At 49.1% G+C, this 23,184-nt stretch overlaps 2 protein-coding genes across 3 annotated transcripts in view; both read right to left on the bottom strand.

Annotated features, from left to right (window-relative positions):
- RETREG1 (reticulophagy regulator 1) overlaps positions 1–23,184 on the bottom strand; it is a 138,697-nt gene that overhangs the window by 62,298 nt on the left and 53,215 nt on the right. The window lies entirely within an intron of this gene.
- On the bottom strand, positions 9,688–23,159 carry LOC149525338 (uncharacterized). The gene is made up of 2 exons (XM_089776429.1): positions 22,808–23,159; positions 9,688–18,908 (listed from the first exon to the last, which is right to left on the bottom strand). The coding sequence occupies exon 2, from the start codon at positions 15,942–15,944 to the stop codon at positions 14,334–14,336; it is 1,611 nt and encodes a 536-aa protein (XP_089632555.1). The 5' UTR covers positions 15,945–18,908; positions 22,808–23,159; the 3' UTR covers positions 9,688–14,333.

The following is a 23,184-nucleotide window of genomic DNA, read 5'->3' as shown; positions in this document are numbered from 1 at the left end:
CTGTATGCTGCCTATTGCTGAATGTTATGACAATACAGAATTTACAAGCCTATTTCTTAAGGCAAAATAGGTACAGAGAAAGTGTTTAAAATTACTAGCTTTATGAAACAAAATGTAACAGCATGGAAAAGCGGGATGATGCCAGAGCAGCATTAAGATGCCTGGAGGTTCTATGCCCATGTGCTAACCCCCAAAAAACATAGCAAGGCATCTGAACTATGATCAGTCACTGAGTTTATGAGTAAGGTATCAATGCTTAGAAAAACGGCTTTATTACACCATCTCTGTACAGGACCACATGTATATTTTTGTAACTATATTGCTGCTCACCAGCTTCATGTCGAAGGACTGATATTGTGTCTGGTAGTGAATGATCCCTGAAAATAAGAGATACATGCTCCAAGCAAACATGTCTAATAACAAGACAAGATTTTAGGCTGGACACTAATCTACTCAGCATGGATTAAACACTTCCCTAACACAGCAGTGTTTTCATTTGTGGAATAAGTTAGATTCTGTGAAAATTCCTCATTAAATTGGCACTTTCATTATGATCAAGAAAAGGCACTTAAATAGTGTAATTTTTCTTTAATACTGAACATACTCCCTGTGCTGCAAGTGATATTACAAGACTCTCTGAACAATATAGTTTATAAATACCCTCTAAGAAGACAAGCCAAATGACTGAAGGATTGTAAGTTCTCTCTACCAGTTGTTCAAATACTAAAATGGCAATCAGCGAGGACACAGGGAGGGAAATAAAAAAAAAAAGCCAATGTTGAAAACTTATGTGTACAACAGAATCAACTTTCTGAGAAGCACACAGAATTAATACTGTGGAACTCTTAAAATTCAAGTTTATTTTTCATCTCCTAACAAGATCAAATACATACAATTTGGGGATTCTTTTTCTAACAATGATTCCATGTTCACTACTAATTTAAGATTTTCTGACAAGAGAAGAATAAATATGGAAATCACTTATCTATAACTGTAGGTTCTTGCAAAGTTGTGGTCCTTTTCTGTCATCCACATGTATACCATGCTCACGGGATTGCAGATTTCACAAGCAATGCCCATTGGTCCATGCAAGTTGCCTTCCTTTTGCTCTGGACTGAAGGTATAACAGGCAATGAAGATCAACACCTCTCTGGGTCTCTGCTCTTACTGTGAATCATAAATATTTAAAGCAGAGGGGAAAGAGGGCAGACATCTTGTATAATCTCCAGTTACAGGTAAGTAAACTCCCTTTTTATTCCTTGAAAACAGATCCCTGTTTTTCAAACAGGAGGGGGGTGTGAAGATGCAGTTGGTATAGATATCTATAATGCTGTTGTCCCAACTGCTACATCTGCAAAGAGGCTGAACTAATGCATAATGTTTTGTGACTGTTTGGCTAGAGCTCCTGGTAGCTGCCTTACAGATTTCCAGTATAGGTAACTCTTGAAGAGGTGCTGCTGAGGTTGCCTGTGCTCTAGTGGAATGGACATCACTCCATCCAGGGGAGGAATGCATGCTAATTGAGAGCAAAAAATAATGCAACCAGAGATCCACTAAAGCATATCTGAGTAGATATTGCTTGCCCTTGTACTCATTCAGGTATAGCAAAATATAACCATGGGGATTTTCTATATCTGTTTCATTCTTTGCAGGTAGAACACCAAACCTCATCTGACATACAGAGAGTGAAGTTTCCTCTCCTCATTGTAACCATATAAGTGACTAGGTTAATTTCTGTGAAACTCTGAAATTATCCTAGTAATGAATTTTGGGTGAAAGTGAAGAGAAATCTTCTCCTCATTAAATATGGTGTATGGAGGTCGGAGGGAGTCATCCATGAGTGCTCTCAGGTCACTCACCCTTTTGCTGAAGTCAGAGGGTGTGTCTAGACTACCTAGTTTTGTCGACAAAAGTGGACTTTTGTCGACAAAACTATACCAGCGTCTACACTACCGCTGAGTTCTGTCGACATAACGTCGACAGAACTCAGCAGTTTTGTCGACACTGGTATACCTCATTTTACGAGGCATAACACCTTCTGTCGACAGAACTCTGTCAACAGAAGGTGTTATTCCCTGTAACATTGCGTCCAGACTACGGAGTCCTTGATTGTCTCTGGTCAGCCTTCCTCTGTGTGACTCACAAGGGGGCAGGCCTGACCTAGGCGAGCAAGCTTTAAAAGCCAGAGGCAGAGCAACCAGGAGAGCGAGGTGGACAGGGGGCTGCAGACAGGGGAGTTTAAGAAGGAGTTTGAAAGAAGGCACCTTCTCTGCGGCGTGGTGAGCTGTGGTCTCCCGGTGCCGCCATCTCTTCTCTGGAGCGGCCGGTGCTCGCTCCTGTGGAGGGGTCGGAGGTGCCCTCAGCGGTGCAGACTCTGGTGCCGCTCCTGACTCGTCCCGCTGCTTCAGGGACGGTTCCTTGTCAGGTGGCATCATTGGTGGCATTAGTGGCGTGGCCAGCTTATCCCTCGAAGGGGTTCTGGCATATGCTCCCTATAAGTAGGCGAAGCTGCTGCAGGAGCCGAAGCCGTGCGCAGCTTGGATGATTCTGCCACAGACCGGGAAAGTGATTTAGATGTCAGTTAAGTGCCTACTGCTGCTGCATCCAACTTGTCCTGACTCACCCGCAGCAGGGGGACGGCGGGGAGGGAGCGGGCAGGAGAAGCCCTTTTCTTTTTTGTTTTAGGCACTCCTGATGATAGCACTCTTCTCTTTGGAGCAGTTAGTTGCTCCTGTGAAGTTTGTACAGGCTGAAGAGCCTTGTCACAGAGAAGAAGCTTGAGCCGGAGATCCCTGTGTGCCCAAGGGGTTAATTTCAAGCAATGAGCGCATTTTTGGGGCACATGGGACTCCCCCAAACAACAGACACAGACTGCATGACCGTCTGAGGCTGGCATAGCCTCTTTGCACTGGGAATACAGTTTGAATCCTGGTGTTCTAGGCATGATGAAATTGACTAGGCGAACTGCTGCACTCGCAGAAATTGACTAGAACGACATCTTTCTTTTTTTTTCTTTTTCTTTCAAAACTAAGTAACTAATTAACAGGAAAACTAACCACTGAACAAAGATTAACTATTTTACACTTCTTTCTGACAGGATTGCTCTGCATCTGAGGAGATTGCAAAGCTCCGCCAGCAACCAAGGATGGTTGAGAGGAACTCGTGATCAAAGGCACGAAAGCCACAGGCTGCAGGGGCCATGCACAGACTGGCCGAAGATGGCTCTGAAATCTTCCGACCAGCGGCACCGGGATGGACCCGACACCTAGAGTGGAGCACCCATGGGGCCACTCAAAGAAGAATGAAGCTTTTTTTGAAAGAACTCTTTCAAAAAAGCTTCTTTCGAAAAAGAGCGTCTAGACCTCAAAACCGGATCGAAAAAGCGATCTGTTGCAAAAGGCCACCCGGAACCACTTCCGGCAGGGCATTAGGGCAGCAGTTACTTCCGGATGCTGCTGCTTAAGGCTAGCTGAGCCCGAACCTGGGAGGAGTGTGGGGAGCTTCTACCGTGTCTTCCCCAACCCCCTCCAGTTTGGGGCTGGGTCCTGCATGCAGTAACCCTCTGACAGAGGTAGAGGAGGTTGGGCTGGGGGCAGAGAGGCAAGTAGGAGGTAGCTCCAGCCGGTGGTGGCAGGCAGAGGAGGAGCAGGCGAGCAGAGGGATGACAGGGGGAGTGTAGGGGGCTATACTGGCACCTTACTAGTGTGGCACCCAAGGGCCACTTCACTTTCCCCCCACCTCACTACACCACTGTAAATAATCCACCTCTTAGGATATTTATTGTTTAATGAATTACTTATTTTACTAACGACAGACATATAAATTATAATGTTTTGTGGTTTACATTCTGTTAAATATTTTTTCTCTTTAATTTGTTTATATCCCATTAGGTTCATGTCTTTTACATAAAAAATGTCAAATTCTTAAATATGTAAGTTTTATAAAACACGAGAGAAATTAATGCTATACAACCTAAATATGAATGTCATCTCTATATTTCATTCAAGCATTTAAAACCACTTTTAAAGCAAATGAGTAACACATTGCTTTAATGAATAAAAAGTAAAAAAGATTTTGAGCATATCAAATTTATTGTAATAGAGAGGTAGCCGTGTTAGTCTGACCTTGGTAAAACAAAAATAAAAAAATGTATGTAGCACTATAAAGACTAACAAGATACCGAATACATTTATTGTAAGCAATCTGTAATGCTTCCTAACTGCCCATTTACTTACCTAGTTAATCTAACTGTTTTTCACATTATCGCGCAGCGAAAAACTACACGAGAGTTATGAATGTTAGAGATTAACTTACCTGTTAAAATAACGCTCCAAAAAACTTTTCAATAAAACTAACACACAAAACAGGAATCACCCTCACTTTCTTGAAGGCACTTGAAGCAGTAAGTAGCTGAAATTTCACACAAGCCATTCAACTGAAGCCATATAAAGATTCAAGGCCAACTTTGCCTTGAGCAGACTACTTCTCCAGGCGTTCACAATCACAACATCCAAACATGTGTACGACTTTTAGTTGAGAAATCCACGTTAATCCCAAGTCTCTGCTACGACTGGGAGATGGAAAACTGGCAACAAAAAGTGGGGTGATCTATCACTTCAGTAATGCCAACCCCTTTAGAATTGAGGCTCTGATTATCCAGCACCAGCTGAGGCAGAGCAGGCACTGTGTGCACGTCTGATACATTTTTTACCAAAACTCCTGCCTGCCCAACTCACAAGGGGAAAAAGGAAACAGGGAGGCAAAAAGGAATGGTTTAATATAGAACCTTTTTTATAAGCTTCAGAGGGGTAGCTGAGTTAGTCTGTAACAGGAAAAACTTAAAAAACCCAAACAGTCTAGTAGTACTTTTAAAGACTAACAAAACATGTAGATCAGAGGTAGGCAAAAGTGGATCTGAGCCATGGAGACCGTCTGGGGAGGCCCTGCTACTCTCCCGCCCCAAGCCCTAATTGGCCTGACGGATCCGGTCTGCGGAGGCTCTGCTGCTCCCCCACCCCCAGGCCAATTAGGGCTTGGGATGGGAGAGCATGTGAAGCTTTCTTTGTTCTGCCCCCACGCAGGGAGCAGCACACAGCACTTCCAACCACTACATACTCCTCGCAAGGCAGGAGGCGGCTTCCCGTGCTCCCCTGCCCTCAAGCCTTGATTGGCCTTGGGATGGGGGAGCGCACAAAGCCTCTTCCTGCCCTACCAGAGACATGGGTGCCTAGTGGGAAGAAGGAGACAAAGGGGTTCCCCCATCCCAGAGCAATCATCGTCTGGGTAGCCCCATCCCTTCCTGTTTAGTCCCTGCCCCTTCCATGGTGACCCAGGGCTACTTCGAAAATTTTTGAAGTGGCTCCTGGGCAAAAATTATTGCCTACTCTTTATGTAGATGGTATCGTGAGCTTTCATGGGTGGAAGTGGGTTGTGCCCACAAAAGTTCATGATACCAACTACATCAGGCATGTCAAACAGGCTTCTGGTGGGCTGCATGTGGCCCAATCGAAATTTTTTGTGGCCTGCCACTACATTTTATAAAAGAATGACGTGTGGCCCGCTGCCCGCTCGGCGCATGTGGCCGAGTGCAGATCATGGCTGGCTGGGCTGCTCTGCACAGGCATCAAGTGCCTGCTCACAGCTGGCTGCTGTGGTCACACCTCCCCAGCTCCTGAGGAGATGTGTGGCAGCAGTGACACTGGCTCTGGGACCCAGGCATTACATATGAGGGGGGAGAGGCTGGGAGTGCCTGGGTCTGAGGGAGGGAGGAAGCATTGGATTAGAGGGGGGTTTTCTGGGGGAGCAGAGGAAAATTGGGTTAGAACGGGGATATGGGAGTGCCTGGCTCTGGGGCAGTGGAGGGTGATATTTTGTTTATGTTTTGATTTTTGTTTGTTTATTTCCAAATAAAATCACAACATGTGTATTAATTTTATATCAAATATTTGTCAATTTTTTGCAATTGCACGAATAATTATATGTTTATGCAAAATCTCAAACTTACAAAGTATCTGAAATTTTCACAGAAGCCTGTTCTATTTGATTGACCATGGTCTATACTTGTTTTTATTTCAACAAAACAAGTTATGTATCATGTACAAAATTTAAAAGTACCTTACATTTATATTTAAATTAAAAATTGTTTTATGAGTAAATAACAATTTTACACATCACATTATTGAATTATATTAAAACAAGACCTGAAAAATATTATAAAATATACCTAAAACATAATCTATAATAATAAATAATTACAACTTTCCAAAGGAAGCACATTTTCTTTGGTGTCCCTAAAAGCTATCAGTTTTCATTTGTGGCCCTCAGTGGGCTTCAGGTTTGACATGCCTGATCGATATATTTGTTAGTTGTTAAAATGTAACCAGATTATTTTTTTAAAGTTTTCCTTTCGTTATAAAGTATCTTTTATTTAAAAAAATTATAAGTAACCCCAATACACCCACCTTTCCCCCCCAGAGCCAGCCCCTCACCAGCATTCCCCCCATCCCAATGCACTCAGGCCCCCCACAGAGCCCAGCCCCCCCATCCCAAAGCACTCACCCCTCCCCCTGAATGTGCCTCCCCACCATCAAATCCTTCCCCTCTCCCCCAGAGCCAGGCACTGGAGGAACGGAACGGCCGGGTAAGGGAATCTAACCTTTAAAGTGGCCGTTGCTGCCACCCGGCCCTGCTGCCTCAGCTCGCAGTGTGTAGAGCACTTAGCCAAGTCCCAGTCTCCGTTCAAAAGCATCACGTGGCCCTGAGCAGCGTGCGCTTTGCTCCCAGCCCAGCCCGGTGCCCCCCTAGCGTGGCACCCGGGGGCAACTGCCTCCCTCTGCCCTCCCTTTACTACACCTCTGGGCTGAACACCAGTTACGACTGGCAGGACCGCCTTGTCCTGGAGCAGTGGGATGACCAGCAGTGGCTCCAAAACTTCCACGAGGAAGGCCTCCTTCATGGAGGTGTGTGCCTGGTTCACCCCCACCCTCCAATGACAGAATATCCACCTGCAGCCTGCCATCCCCATGGAGAAGAGGGTCGGTTATGCCATGTGGAAGCTTGCCACCCCCGACAGCTATGGCTCGGTGGGACACCAGTTTGGCATGGGGAGGTCCACCGTCGGGGCCTCTTGATGGAGGTAAGGCACTCTTGGGGGACAGTCCCTGCGGGGAGAGGGGCTAGAAAAGGGGGACCATTGGGAAAGGGCAGGGGGAGTGACGGCAAGGCCCGGGTCCAGGGGGTTGGCGTCCTAGCCTCACTCAGCCCTGCTGCTGGGGAGGCAGCCTTCTGGGGTCTTTGAGGTGGAGCTCCTCCCAAGGGCTCAGGCAAACCCCTTTCATTCTCTGTTTTGTGTGTTTCTGTGTCTTCTTCTGCATCTACTCGGTGCTGCTGCGCAGGATTATCTTCCTTGGAGATGTGGACTCCATTGTGGCCAGATTTGCTGCCCTTAGATTCCAGAACTGCAGAGGAGTGATTGATGGGACACTCATCCCGATCCGCACACCGCCCCATTGAGCAGCCCAGTTTATTAATAGTAAGGGCTACTTCTCGATGGTGCTTCAGGACCTGGTTGACCACCGTGGACAATTTACAGACATTTGTGTCGGGTGGTCTGGCCACGCACATGATGCCTGCATATTTAGGAAATGCAGGCTGCAGGCTGGAACATTCTTCCCACAGCAGGACTTTGTGCTTAGGGACCTGCAGATGCCGACTTGCATCGTGGGCGACACGACCTATCCACTGATGCCATGGCTCACGAAGCCCTACACTGGCCACCTGGACCCAAGCAGGGAACAATTTAACGTGCACCTGAACCAGGCTCGGCTGGAGGTGGAATGCACCTTTGGGTGCCTGAAGGGCCAGTTCAGGTGCCTGCTGACCCACCTCGACATTGGGGAGGGCAACTTCCCCGAGATGGTCTCTACATGTTGCTTGCTCCACAACCTGGTGAAAAGCAAAGGGCAGGCCTTCGTCCCGGGGTAAGGGACACTGGCTCGTGGCGAGGGGAGGCAGTTTGAACATCCCGGGACAGCTGCCATCTGCCAGGCCCATCAATTGGGGGTGCACATTCAGGAGGCCCTACGGGAGAGGTTCTCTGAAAGAGCCCAGTAACTCTCCCGAGGACACACCAATGGGAGCTTGTGCCTTGCCTCCCAAAACTGTTCCCAACACAACCCCTTTCTTCCCCAGACAATCAATAAAGACACCATTTTTTATTTCAAAATAAACTTCGTTTTAACTTATAGAAACTGTAAATAACTGGGATGGAGAGGGGTTCAGAACCTGGAGGAAGAGGCGAAAGTGGGGTTCAGAACTTGGAGGGGGGCTGAGAATTAGGAGGGAAGCTCAGGGCTGGGAGTGTTGCCTGCAGCGCCTGCAACTGCCACCTTAGGTCTGGGGACCTCAATGGACTCGGGGTTGGGTGGGGCCTGGGACAACAGAGGGCTGGGCAGGAGAGGGGGCTGCAGCTGCCTTGGGAATGGCAGGGCAGTAGGGGGAAGGGGAATTGGGGGTGGTAGGAGCGGGGGCGGGGCAGGAGCAGGGGAGAAGACCCGGTCAGCCATGACCTCCCGGATTGTGGCACACATATTATCTCCCAGCCTCACCAGCTTGCCCCACATGCGCTCGCGCCACTCAGCCTCCTTAAGGAACTTCTGGGTGTAGGTTTGTGGCAGGTTTCGAATGACCACGATATGCTGGTGCATCAGGTCCTGATGTGTATACCAGCGCCTGTGGCTCCCACAGCTTTGGCTTGCTGGCTGGGCTGGCTCACCCCTCATCGATGGCTGGTCCGGCTGTGGAGGACAAGAGGGAGAGGTGGTCAGTCATCCCTGCACACACTGGCCCTGAGAGCGTACCCTCCTCTGTGAGCAGTGAGCAACTGTCCTTGGTAGAGGGGACGCTGGTGTCTGGAGAGCAAGGCCATGTGTGGCCTGCACAGCAGTCCCAGACTCACAGGGGTCCCGAGGTGCTCAAGGGACCATCCTGCCTGCTCTCTCCCCTCCTCCATCCATGGACAAGCAGGACAGGGAAGTGTCTGGCTACAGTGGGTTCCCAGGTATGTGAAAGGGGCCTGGCCCGCCCTGCCCTGCCCCTTCCCCCACCTGCACCTGGCAGCGCTATCTGCGGTAGCGGGTGGTACCTTGTGCGTGCACACATGGCCATGTGCTATGTGCGACACTCGTCGGTCTGTGTGGGGTCACGCATGCGCCCTTGTTTCCAGCAATGCCTGGAGTGGGGAGGACAGCCTTCCCAGGGGTTGGATGTGTGTGTGGTCTCTGCCCAGGCAGTGAGCAGCAGCCTGTGTGCGCTCCAGGACTGGCTCCTGAGACTGTGTCACACTCTGCCGCTGCACGTGTTTGAACATGCACAGCCAACTGTACACTATCCAGGATGAGCGACGATTGTGCCCCATCCCCTGTGCACCTGCCTCCCCTACCATGTGTGTGTGCCAACCTCACAGCACTCACCTGATGTTCCCCCCCCCCCGCCGTCAGATGATGCCTGGGAGGCGTCCTTGGCCTAGGAGACTGGCTCCAGGCTGAGGGTGACAACTCTGCCTGTGTCCTCCTCCTCCTCCTGCAGCTCTCCGGCTGGGTGACCATGGGTGTCTCCAACCCCAACTCCATGAGGACGCGTGGAGACAGGGCTTCCCCATCCCCCCAGAATCTGGTGGAGCTCCTGGTAGTACGGGCAGGATTAAGGTCTTTAGTACTCCAACAAATGGCTCTATATCTCACACACAAATTCCCTCCCCAGGGTCTCTCCTATTCGAGCAGCAGCTGCATTTTTAATTAATGTATTCAATTCACTGACTGCTTTTCCTTTCATGTCATGAACAATCCAGACACACACAAAAAAAGGGAATAAAAGGAAAGGAGAAAAACTCAGATAAAAATAAACTTCAAATATGGAAGTACCTACTGAAGAGAATGCTATTAACCAACAGTATGCACATTTCTAAGTACATGGGTATAGGCAGATGTACCATCATAGAAGTGCAGGACTGAAATGGGCCTTGGGAGGTCTTCTAGTCTAGTCCCTTGCACTCAAGGCAGGATTAAGTATTATCTAGACCAGGGGCCTCCGTGGGCCAGATGCAGCCCGCCAAGTGGGTTGATCCAGCCCACAGAGGCCCTGCCACTCCCCCGCCCCCCAGGCCAATTAGGGCCTGGGGGCAGGGGAGCGTGCAAAGTTTCCTCCCACCCTGTGAACAGCACGCAGGTGTGAAGTTTCCTCCCCTCTCCCCCCGCCCCCCACACCCTGTGAGGAGTGCATGACACTTCAAAGTGGGAGCAGGGTTAGGGAAACTTTGCACAGCTCCCCTGACCCCAGGCCAATCAGGACTTGGGGGCAAGGGAGCATGTGACATCTCTTCCCACCCTGCAAGCAGCACATGGAAGTTTGAAGTGCCACATGCTCCTCACAGGGTGGGGGTAGGGCAGGAGGAAGCTTCGCGCACTCCCTTTGTCCCCAGGACAAGCAGGGCCTGGAGGCGGGGGAGTGTATGAAACTTCTTCCTACTCTGCCAGGGGCATGGGTCCCTAGTAGGAAGGGGGGGCAAAGGAGCTTCCCCACCCCCAGATCAATTATGGTCTGGGGGTGAAAAAGCCCAGAAGCATTCTGGCTCCTCCCCTTCTGGCCTGGCCCGATGCGACTTCAAAATTTTTTGAAGTGGCCCCAGACAAAAATTATTGTCCACCGCTGATCAAGACCATCTCTGAAAGACATTTGCCTAACCCGCTCTTAAAAATTTTCCAATGAGGGAGATTCTATACTCTCCCTAGGCAACTTATTCTAGTGCTTAACCCTGACAGAAAGTTTTTCCTAATGTTCCTCTTTGTAACAAGTCTTCCATATACTTGAAAATTGTGTCTCCCCTTAGTTTTTTCTCCAGACTAACAAACCCCATTTTTCGATCATCCCTCATATGTCATGTTTTCTAGACCTTTATGACTTTCTGTTGCTCTTCTGAGGATTTTCTCAAAGTTGTCCAATTTTTTCCTGAAATGTGGCACCCAAAACTAGACACAATATTCCAGCTGAGTTCTAATCAGTGCTAAGCGGAAGAATTACTTCTCTTCTCTTGTTCATAACTCTCCAGAATGTTTGCTATTTGTGCAACAGTGTTACACTCTTCACTCATATTAAGTCTGTGATCCCCTAGCACTCCCAGACCCTTTTCCACATTATTTCTTCCCAGGTTGTCATTACCCATTTTGTATGTTTGAAAATGATTGTTCCTTCCTAAAGTGGAGTACTTTTGCATTTGTTCCTAATGAATTTCATCCCATTTACTTTATTCCATTTCTCCAGGTCATTTTGAATTTTAATTCTATCCTCCAAAACACTTGCAATCCCACACAGGTTGGTATTGTCTACAAACTACATAAGTGTACTCGTTTTGCCAGTATCTAAATCACTGATGACAATACTGAATGGAACTGGACACAGAACTGATCCCTCATTCAGTATGTCCTTTCAACTTGACTGTGAACCACTGATAGTTCTGGGAATGGTTTTCCAACCACCTAAGTTGTATTTCCCTAGTTTGTTTAGGAGAAGGTAATGCAAGAAGCCACCACCCACTATTTACAAGACTAGTCAAATAAAACTATTAGGTGGGTTTGATATGATTTGTTCTTGGCAAATCCATGCTATTACTTATCACATTAATGTCTAGATATTTGAAAATTAATATCTTAATTATTTGCTTCATTATCTTTCTGGTTACTGAAGTTAAGCTGACTGACTTGTAATTCCCCAAGTTGTTCTTTATTCACCTTTCTACAGATGGACAAATATGGTCAATTTCTCAGTCCCCTAGAGTTTCTCCTGCTTTACATGACTTTTTGAAGATAGCTGCTAATGGCTCGGATAGCTCCTCTGTCAGCTTCTTGACGTATTTCATCAAGCCCTGGTAACAAAGGAATCTAATTTTCTATGTAATTTTAAACTTATTCTTTCCATATTTTAGCCTCTGATCCTACCTCATTTTCACTGACATTTAAATATGTTAGCTGTCCAATCACTATTCGATTTTTTGGTGAGAATTGAAACAAAAACTCACTTGACATATTTTCCATTTTCTGTTAGTTTTTCCCATTCATTGAGTAACAGGCCTTCCATCACTGGTTTTTCTCTTGATTCTAATTTATTTGTACAATGTCTTCTTGTATGTATTATGGCAAAGTTCTGGCTGTGCCCCATAGGTCCTGCACTCCTTAGACAGTGGTTATATGCCTTACAGGAAATTGTTACTCACCTTGTGCAGTAACATCTGTTCTTCCAGATGTGTGTCTCTGTGGGTGCTCCAGTACAGGTGTCGGGCTCGTCCCGGCACCGCAAACTGGAAAGTTTTCGTCAGCAGTAGCCCCCTCCAGAGGACAGCGCATGCGCAGAGCATCCCGTGGCGTTTGCGCCTTTTCTGCGTCGCGCGGTCCGACTCGCCAAATCCTCCTAGCCGGAACATCTGAAACAGAGAAAGACAGAGCTCCGAAGCAGGGAGGAGGGCGGGTCGTGGAGCACCCACGGGGACACACATCTCGAAGAACAGATGTTACTGCACAAGGTGAGTAACAATTTCTTCTTCTTCGAGTGATGTCCCCATGGGTGCTCCACTACAGGTGAGTATGAAGCAGTCACCCACCCAAAGATTGGTCGCCTATGCCCGCTCTTGAGCAGTAAGCGCGACATTTCTTGTTGTCACGAGTGGCAAAGAGGTCGATTTCTGGGTAGCCCCATAACTGAAACAGATTGGAAGGATCTGCTGAGTGCATCTGCAATTGTATTGACCTTGCCGGGGAGATAGGAGGCTGTGAGAGTGACACTGTGGCGAATCGCCCAGTTCCAAAGGCACACTGATTCCGCACACAAGGTCCTGGATCTGGCTCCGCCCTGTCGATTGATGTAGTATACAGTGCATATGTTGTCTGTAAGGACCTGTAGTGTGGTTCCCTGGATCTGGTGGACGAAGTGGCGGCAAGCGTTGAAAACTGCTCTGAGCTCCAGGAAGTTTATATGGAGTAGGGATTCCTGGTGGGACCACAAGCCTTGAACCCGGTGTTGTAGTATATGTGCTCCCCAGCCTACAAGGGACGCATCCGTGGTAAGCTGGATCGATGGGGGTTGAGCCCGGAAGGGGACACCAGCAAGAGTATTGGCAGGGTGGAGCCACCATGCAAGCGAGTCCTTGACGCGGGCAGGGACAGGTGTGAGCCTGTTGATATTGGTAATACCGGGTCTGTAGGTTGCGAGAAGCCAATGTTGCAGGCACCGCATGCGAAGGCAAGCGTGGGCTATGACATACGTAGTGGAGGCCATGTGGCCTAACAGTTTCAGGCAGGTGAGGTATGAGACTGCTGGGGCAGTAAGCAGGACACTCGATAGGTCTCGGATGGCGTGGGCTCTGTCTATGGGTAGGTACGCCATAGCGGTTGTAGAATCTAGTCTGGCTCCAATGAAAACGATGGACTGGGCCGGGACTAGAGAAGATTTTGGTAAATTGATGATTAGTCCAAGAGTCTCGAAGATACCTCTTGTAGTGGTAACTGCGGTCTCGGCCTCTTCCATCGAGGGGGCTGTGAGGAGGCAGTTGTCGAGGTAGGGAAAGATGGTGATGCCGGCTACGACTGCCAGGGTCTTCGAAAACACTCTTGGGGCTGCAGATAGGCCAAAGGGGAGCACCGCGTATTGGTAATGATCGTTGCCCACGGTAAAGCGTAGAAATCTCTTGTGAGCTGGATGGACGGCAATATGGAAGTATGCGTCCTGTAGATCAAGGGACACAAACCAATCCCCTTTGTGTAGTGCCGGGATGATGGAGCCCAAGGTAACCATTTTGAATTTCTGTCTTCGCAGGTGGCGGTTGAGGCCGCGAAGATCCAGGATCAGTCTCCATCCGCCAGACTTCTTCTCGGTGAGGAAGTACTGGGAATAGAAGCCTCTGCCTCGGAACTCGGAAGGAACTACTTCTACCGCACCTATGGTAAGTAGGTGCATGACCTCCTGACGTAACAGAAATTCGTGAGAGGTGTCCCTGAAAAGGGACGGGGATGGGGGGTTTGTGGGAGGTAGAGTGGAGAAGGGAATGGTGAGTCCAGAGGTTACGATCTCCCTGATCCAACGGTCCGTGGTGATGGCGAACCAACGGCGGCAATAAGGGTTCAGGCGGCCGTGGAAAAGCTTGGTTACTCGTGATGGAGACTCCAATAGGGGGATGGATGGTACACAGACCCTCGACAAGGGCGTCAAACTTGCTGCCGAGGTTGTTGTTGATTCTGATGCTTATTAGGCTGCTGGCGGCGACGTTAGGGGCGCTGCCTTTGTTTATGTTAGTCATAGGGCCTGAAACGTTGGGTGGAATAATAATAATAAGAAGGCCTTTGTCTGTTATACGGCCATGCTCTCCTGCGCCTGAAAGGCGGAGTGTACATCCCGAGGGTTCTTAACGTAGTTCGGGAGTCTTTTCCGGAATGGAACACTTGATCCGTGTTCTGGGCAAACAGGGAGGCTCGATCAAATGGAAGGTCCTCCACCTTGGGCTGTAGATCTTTTGGCACAGAAGCAAGGTGGAGCCAAGAGGCACGTCGCATGACGACCGATGTCGCCGTAGTTCGGGAAGCCGAGTCGGCAATATCCAGAGATATCTGGAGCGCATTACGGGCTGCTGTATAACCCGCCTGCACAATGGATTTCAGTACATCCCTTTTGGAGTCTGGCAGATGTTGTATCAAAGGCACCGACATCGAGTAATTATCGAAGTCGTGGTTAGCAAGTTGGGCAGAGTAGTTGGCCATCCTCAGTGTGGCTGTTGCCGACGAATATACCTTCCTGCCGAGCAAGTCCAGATGCTTAGCTTCCTTGTCCGCAGCAGAGTTTCTCAATTGCGCGGACTTCGCCTTTTGCTGGGCTGCGTCGACGACGATGGAATTAGGGGCGGGTTGAGTAAAAAGAAATTCCGCATCTTTGGCGTCAATAAAGTATTTCCTGTCTGTGCATTTATTGGTAGGGGGCACAGATGCCGGGGTTTGCCAGATGTCATTAGCTACTTCAAGGATAGTGGCATCGAAAGGGAGAGCTAGTTTCGATTTGTTGGACTGTTGTAAGTTTCTGAGGAGGGCATGCTGCTTCTGTGGCACCTCGGAGGTACGTAGGTTTTGTGAATATGCTACCCGTTTAAAAAGTTCATGGAATTGTTTGTAATCATCCACGAGAGAGGGTTCGTCATTGAATACTGCGTTGTCCGGGGAAAAGGAAGAGACATCTGTGGGAGAAGCCGTGGGCTGTTGCTCTGCTACAGGCGACTGAGTGATATCGTCATGTGGGGCAGAGGCTGTTGACGCATCACCAGGAGGCGTTGGTTGGCGTTGAGCTGGCGGAATAGAGTCCTGAGTCATTGGTCGTGGTGAGAATAATTGCTGCCGCTCTGGAGACGAGGATGAGCGTCTTGAGACTGAACATGAACGATCATGATGGGGCGAGGTGTACATATGATAACGAGAGTCACGGTGTGAATATTGCGGAGAGTAAGAAGCGAAGCTCCTATGGCGATAGTAACGGGAGCGAGGAGGAGATCGCGGGGATCGTGAGTGGTGTGAATGGTGATATGGAGATCTTGAGTAGTATATACGGTGGTAATGTGGCGGTGTAATAGATCGCCTCGGGGATCTGTAGTAACGGTGCGTAGGAGAATAACGGTAATGGTGGTCCCACCGTCTTTGGCAAGGTGAGAGCGATGGCTCAGGGGAAAAAGCCGCCCTGTCGGGACTGGGGGAAGGCATACGGGGATGGTGAGTCTTCCTTTGCTCCTTAGTCGGTACCCCCGTGGATGGGAGAGCCCTGGGGATTGTACTACCCGGAATGGAGACGACCGAGGCAAAGTCAGAAACTTCCTCCGGGAGGCATGGTAACCGAAGTGCAGAGGATGGGGATGGTGGTGCCATATCGTCCCCCGAGCCGTGGGGTTGTGGGCCCGTAGGGGCTGGCGCCAAAACAACGGACGGTGTCGGTTCAGCCACACACAATGGGTGGTTGGTGTGGGCAGGTCTTGAATGGGGGCGGGTTGACCTGGGTGCTTCCTCGATGCCGTCTCCAGTGTCTGCACTGGTTGTGGTTTAGTCTTCGGTGCCTGCTTAGGCTTCGGTGCCGGGTCGACTCTCGGTGCCGGGTTAGTCTGAGAGTCTTCATGAGGCAATGGTGTCGAGTGTCTCGGTGCCGAGGACTGCACCGTATCTGGCTGCGGTGCCGCTCGGAGACTCGAATGATGGTGCCGATTCCGGGCGACCTGGCGGGACCGAGAGCACTGAGAGTGCGGGGCTTGGCGCCGACGTACTACGGGCTTTGGGTAACTTGTCCACTCCCTGTGTGGGAGGGCAGCCCGATGAGCCTCGTGTCTCTCCTGCACTTAGGCTCCTGGACGGAGCGGAGCTTTTTCCGTCCCTGGACTTATGCGGGGCTGGAGCTTCCTGTTCTTCTACTGACAGGGGCTGAAGTGCCTTATTGAAGAGTAGCATCTTCAGGCGCATTTCTCTATCCCGCCTCATCTGCGCGGTCAGCTTGGAACAGTGACCACATTTCTGGGGGATGTGGCCCTCTCCCAGGCAGCGAATACAGCAGGAGTGGCCATCGGAGACCGGCATGGCGTCCCCGCACGAAGCGCATTTCTTAAAGCCGGGAGAGCCGGGCATGTTTAGTGCGGCGGTCTCCGGGGGAAGAAAGAACTTGAGGAGCTGGTCGGAGCGGCCCTCAGAGGTTATAACGGCAAGAGAATTTTTTTTTTAAACTATTAACTACTAACTAACTAACTAAGATAATAACTGACTAACACTATGTGGGAAGGGGCTAACTGGGAAAGAACAAACGAATAAACGATATGATTTCTCCTCAGGAGAGGAGCGTGTTCCAAGTCCATGTGTGGCGGTGGACGGTTAGGAGGAACTGGCGAGTCGGACCGCGCGACGCAGAAAAGGCGCGAACGCCGCAGGACGCTCTGTGCATGTGCGGTCCTCCGGAGGGGGCTACTGCTGGTGAAAACTTTCCGGTTTGCGGCGCCAGGATGAGCCCGACACCTGTAGTGGAGCATCCACAGGGACATCACTTGAAGAAGAACCTCGCTGTGACCCTCTATGCTGTCTCTTGTGTTTTTCTAGAGGTCAGGCTTACAGCTTATAGAGACATTTTCAACACTGGCAAAGTTAATAAATGGGGAGAGGTAAATCCCTCCATAATCCCGGATCTTGTTTTCTCAGAACTAGATGTTTTCTGTGATGTGGGAAGGCAGTGGCAACTGCTCAACCCCCAAGACAGCAGCCTTTTCGGCCACTTCTCCAAATGCTCCCCAAATGCCTTTTCTGGTACCTGACTGAATCTTTCCCTTCTCAGTTTCTCCGCAATCACACTTCCTCCTCTTGGTCCATCCCTCTTCTCCTTCCCCCTTTTTACTTGGGGGAAACCTTTTAAAACGGCACCCCAGGCTTTAATTGGCTTCAGGTGTCTGATTAGCCTACTCCTTCAGGCTAGCTGTTTATTAGCCTCAGGTGTCTGCCTGCCTTAATTATGAGGCAGCAGACTCTAGGAGTTGATTTAAGGAATAGAAAACTATTTATCCAGTGCTCTGCATACCTGCCCTCTATTAGAGTGTGACAGCCAGCTAGTCTGGGTCTGTTACATTATCTAAATAGTTTAATCTCATTTTGCGCCCTGGCCTTTCTAATTTCATTCCTAAATATTAGGTTATTTGTTTATCTTCGTTCTTTGTCATTTGAAGTAGTTTCCACTTCTTATAGGACCCTTTTTGAGTTCACTGAAAGTCTAGTTTAGCAAGGATGGTCTTCTACCATACTTCCTATCTTTCCTATGCAGTGGCATAGTTTGCTCTCATGCCATTAATAATGTCTCTTCAAAAAAACTGCCAACTCAAACTGTTTTCCCCCTTAGAATACCTGGTGTTGTGAGGAATGAAGGTTTTACTGGCATGAGTTTGAGATGATCATGTCATTCACTAGTGGCAAAACCGTAAGCAAATCATATGGATTTTTCCAAATATGTGCTGATAAAACTTATGTCACAACAAACCAGGATATGTTCTGTATGCACTACATATGTTAAAGAAAGCACATTTTAATAGTTTTTATATGGGTTTAAAAATTCTATTGGGATTCTTATTTCTCCATCTGTAAAGATGTATGCCTCATTTGTCATGAGTGCAGCTATACAAAAGGGAAGAAAAATTAAAACTGTTAGCTTCAAAATAGCCTTAATAGTCTTTCTATGCAAAAATTGGTCACTCTGTTACGTGAAAATTCCGTAATCCAATGTAAAGCTAGGAATCTCCCCTGCTTAAAGGGATAATTATTCCTATTCCTATCTCCGCAAGACAGTGAAGAGTAAATTTATAGTACTTTATGTTTAAAAAAACCCTGACTGGCCCATAACTGAATCCCACCTATCGCAGAACTCAGGAAAGGGTAATTTGAGACAGGAGAGATGGAATTGCCATATTTGGAAGCAAAAGGAGGAAATGTTTTTGTGGCAGAGTGACCTGCAATAAATATCAGAGATTTGAAGTCTCTCATGAGTTTGGAATGTAAGAATAATTCCCAACAGAGGGATTAATTAATAGTGATGTATTAAATTGTATCAGCAAGTATTAAATTGTACAGGAAATGTTATCATATGAATAGCACACAAAAGGAAGTTACTCACCCTGTGAAGTAACAATTGTTCTTCGAGATGTGCCCCGTGGGTGCTCCACTCTAGGTGTCGGGTCCCGTCCCGGCGCCGCGGCTCGGAGACTTTTCATAGCCGTGCTCTGCCGGCTCGCGCATGCGTGGTTCACCAGGACAGCGTTCGTGCCTTTGATCAGCTGCGCGCAAGCCGGCAACCGTCAGTTCCTCTCACCCGCTCATCTGAAAGACAAATTAAGAAGAAAATCCCAGAGCGGGGAGGAAGGGCGGGTTGTGGAGCACCCACAGGGCACATCTCGACGAACAATCGTTACTTCACAGGGTGAGTAACTTCCTTTTCTTCTTCGAGTGGCCCCGTGGGTGCTCCATTCTAGTTGACTCCGGAGCAGTACACAGAACAGAATTAGAGGGCTCCGGAATCAAGACTACCGGCACGATTCAGTACTGCTGTAGCCACAGAAAAATCTGAAGCAAACTGATTGACTATAGCGTAGTGCTTCATAAAAGTCACATTAGAAGACCATGTTGCCGCTCTGCAAATGTCACGAAAGGACACTCCACTGAGGAAGGCCGTAGTAGTAGCAACTGCCCTAGTTGAATGAGCTTTTGGAAGAGAAGGGAGAGGCTTCCCCTGTAACGGATGGCACATGGATATACATGAAACTATCAGTTTCGAGATACGCTGAGAAGTTAGCGGTTGCCCTTTTGAATGGCGCACTAATGATACTAGCAAATGGTCTGTTTTCCTAAAAACCCATGTTCTGTCAATGTAAAACGCTAAGGATCTTCTTACATCCAACGTATGCAACTGTGCTGCTTGTGTTGAGGTATGGGGTTTTGGAAAGAAACATGGCAAAATCACCGGCTCGTTTCTGTAGAATTCAGAGGAAACCTTTGGAATAAACACCGGATGGGTCCTCAGTGTCACCGATTCCTTTGAAAAAACTGTATAGGGCAGTGAGGCCATAAAAGCTGCTCTCTCACTCACCCTGCGAGCCGAAGTAAGGGCTAGGAGGAATACCAGTTTGATAGTAAGTAGGTGTAATGATACTGTAGCTAAGGGCTCGAAGGGGGGACGTGTCAGAGTTTGAAGGACTAGATCCAAATTCCATAAGGGCGGAGGAGGCCTCCGCGGGGGATGGAGATTCGAGAGCCCCTTCAGAAATCTTTTTGTAGTAGGGTGAGCGAACAAGGAAAAATCGCTATCCTTGTGGTGGAAGGCATTGATTGCTACCAAATGCACTTGTAGAGATGCAAGTGCCAGGCCATTGTCATGTAGCTACAAGAGGTATTCCAATATACAAGGTAGGGTTGCGAAACGCGAGTCCACATTGTTGTCCGTACACCATGCTTGGAACTTCGACCACTTAGCTCCATAAGCGGTTCGTGTGGATTGTTTGTGACTATGCATCAGCACTTGCTTGACTCACTGAGAACATGATTGTTCGGAGTCGGTGAACCAGCAAGCATCCATACAGTGAGGTGCAGAACTTCGGGTCTCGGAAGCCTGAGAGATCCGTTGTCCTGGGTCAACAGATTCGGAAGAGAAGGCAGAGGATACGGCGCTCTCACTGACATCTGGTGGAGCACTGAAAACCAAGGCTGACGAGCCCATGCCGGTGCCAGGAGGAACATCCGCCAGCTGTATTTCCTGCGTGCCTGCCACTCATTTGAAGAGATCCTGAAAGTGTTTCAGATCATCCAGTGGGGAGATGTCAACTGGGCATATCGCCTCATCCGGGGAAGACGAGGAACAGTCTGCTAGAGGAGTTTCCGGCTTAGGGTCTTCTGCTTCAGACAACTGCCCCTCTTCTGGTTCGGACTGGTCTAGCTGGATCGTTGGACTCTTAGTCGGAGAAGGTGAGTGTAATGGCTGTGATCGGTGAGGTAAGTATTTTGCTGTCGGTGACTGGCGGATGCAGGAAGATCCCTTGCGTGTTGATGGAGTATAGTCACGCTGGGGACGATCGTAATATGATCCATGATAGCGGTCATAATAGAGCTCAGACCGCGATGGGGAGGAGTGCCGAGAGGAACGTGCACTACCATGATGGATATAATAGACGCGACATGGAGAGCATCTAACAGACCCGTATCTCGAAAACCGGGAGGGTGAACTGGATCATGAACGGGACCGATGTGTGTCTAAGTACACTGCATCTCTATAGTCATGCCGGCTGTGCATAATCCGCGAAGGAGACACATAACCACGATAGCGATCATGTCTTCCTGGTGAAACAGCTGGAGAAAGGGACCTGTCCCTATAATGGGTCTTGGACAATGATTTTCTAGGTGTAGAAGTCCGAATCATCCCCAGAGGCATGGGGGAGCCAGGCACCGAATGAAAGTGAAGCGATGCCGGAGAAGTCAGCTGTTGCTGGAGTGATGTCGGTGCCGGTATGACGCCCGGTGCCGAGGTTAACGATGGTGCTGCGCCTGAGGCATCAACATGTTCCGCCTCAGATACCGGTGCTGGAAGGGACGGTGCCGACGCCAGGGCAGGCAGGATAGGCACCGATGCATTAGATGCCGCTGAAGCTGGTGCGGAGAGGCTGGTCAATTGCGGCACCAGTGTGTCTGTCAGTTTCAGGGAGCGCGCCGCTGAAGCCGATGCAGACTTGCTGGCCAGCAGCGGCATCGTTCCTGATGTCAGCGCTGAAGCCAATCTCCCTCTGGGCGGTGGGGGTTCTCTCCTACCAGCCCCAGCAAGGTTACCAGACCCCCCCGGGGTCACCTTGGAAGCTCCTGCCAACGTTGTGGTTGCCTCAGGGAGAGAGCGCGCCGGGGATGGCTTTGCTGTCTTGGAGAGAGCCGATCCCAGAGAAGCCGCTCTCCTCTTATGCCCCAAGGTTTTTGTGGTCGCAGGAGGGATCGGATCAGGCTGCAATGCCTTGTCAAACATCAACATTCTTGTCTTCATCTCCCGCTCCCTCCGGGCTCTTGAGGTTAATTTTCGACAATGGGTGCACTTGTCAGGGACATGAGTTTCCCCCAGGCACCTGATACAAGTGTCATGGCCATCAGCCGTTGGCATGGCTTCACGGCACTTTAAGCATTTTTTAAAACCAGTTGATCCAGGCATTGTCACCACAGTTAAGGAATGCCTGTGTAATCCCCGTGTGGGTAGTCAATTTCACCAGCTTAGCGTCTTGCTGCGGCACTTTTCACTAAACAGTCTTGAGAGAAACTTTTTTTTTTTTTTTTTTTTACAGAAGAACAAGTAAGGGGAACACGACTAACACTAAACTTCAACTAACTCTAACTATTTACAATAGAGAACGATCTAAAACCACCAGTAAAGAAGAGATCAGGGAGCTGATCAAAGGCGCGAACGCTGTCCTGGTGAATCACGCATGCGCGAGCCGGCGGAGCACGGCTATGAAAAGTCTCCGAGCCGCGGCGCTGGGATGGGACCCGACTCCTAGAGTGGAGCACCCACAGGGCCACTCGAAGAAGAAGCATATTATTAAATAGACAAATGTAATTTAATCTGAAGTTGCATATGTGAAATCAAAACTTTAAAATGTATTTCAGTAAGATTATATACATTACTTTGTTCTTCAGCATTTTGTGTTTTTTTTTTTAAACTCTTTTTAGCCACTAAATCAGAAAATAACTACAAATACTTAAAGGAAAATCTTGCCCTTTCCTAAGGCACATGATTAGGGGACAGAGGTGCCACTTTAGCACCTTACATATGTAACCCTTCTGCCGGGTAGGCCTGCCAGCAACCAGGGCCGGGTTCAATATCTCGGGGTCCATCTCACACAGAACTGGCTCGAGCGCCCACCCAGTAACCTGGGAAATTCACACACCCCTGGGTGCCTCTGAGAGGCAATGCTTCCCCACTCACAAGCACAGAGTCTGAGTATAGGAAAGAAACATTTAATGAAACATAAAGAGAAGTCATACGGCATTAACTTGGGAAAATACCACAAACAGAGTTCATACCCAAACATGAGCTAAGCCCCCTGCCCCCAGCCAAGAATCACCCAAAGTCTGACACCCCAAAAGTCTCTGTCCCTGGTCAGTGTCACCCAGAGTCCAAAAGTTCACCCGTAGGGTTTCACCTCCCAACCTGGATAGAAATGGGGGTGGGGGATAAATAGGGAGAACCTTACGAGCCACTCCGCCACACTCCACCAGCTGTCTTGTTCCACGCCACTGGACACTCCGTTGGTCACCTGCCGCTGCTCCTTGCCTGCCGCCACTCCTACCAGCTGTGCCATGCTGCTGGTCACCGCTCCTCACCTGCCGCCACTCCACACCTGCCACGCCGCTGGTCGCTGCTCCTCGCTTGCCGCCGCTCTGCGCCATGCCACTGGTCGCTGCTCCTCACCTGCCGCCGCTTCGCTGGCTGCAATGGGTCTGGCTCCCAGCCAAACAAGTGATTTCAGCTCTTAATGATTTCAACTCTTTAGCCACCACCTGGACTGGCAAAGGATTCCAGCTTCCACTGGACTAGCAAAAAGAATCCTCATGGAGTCTGCTTTAGGTC

This window comes from Pelodiscus sinensis, chromosome 2, assembly GCF_052426305.1.
Source record: "Pelodiscus sinensis isolate ZL-2025 chromosome 2, ASM5242630v1, whole genome shotgun sequence".
Taxonomy (NCBI): domain Eukaryota; kingdom Metazoa; phylum Chordata; order Testudines; family Trionychidae; genus Pelodiscus; species Pelodiscus sinensis.
The sequence above is the reverse complement of the archived record's forward strand: the minus strand, read 5'-3'. Positions and strand labels throughout refer to the sequence as shown.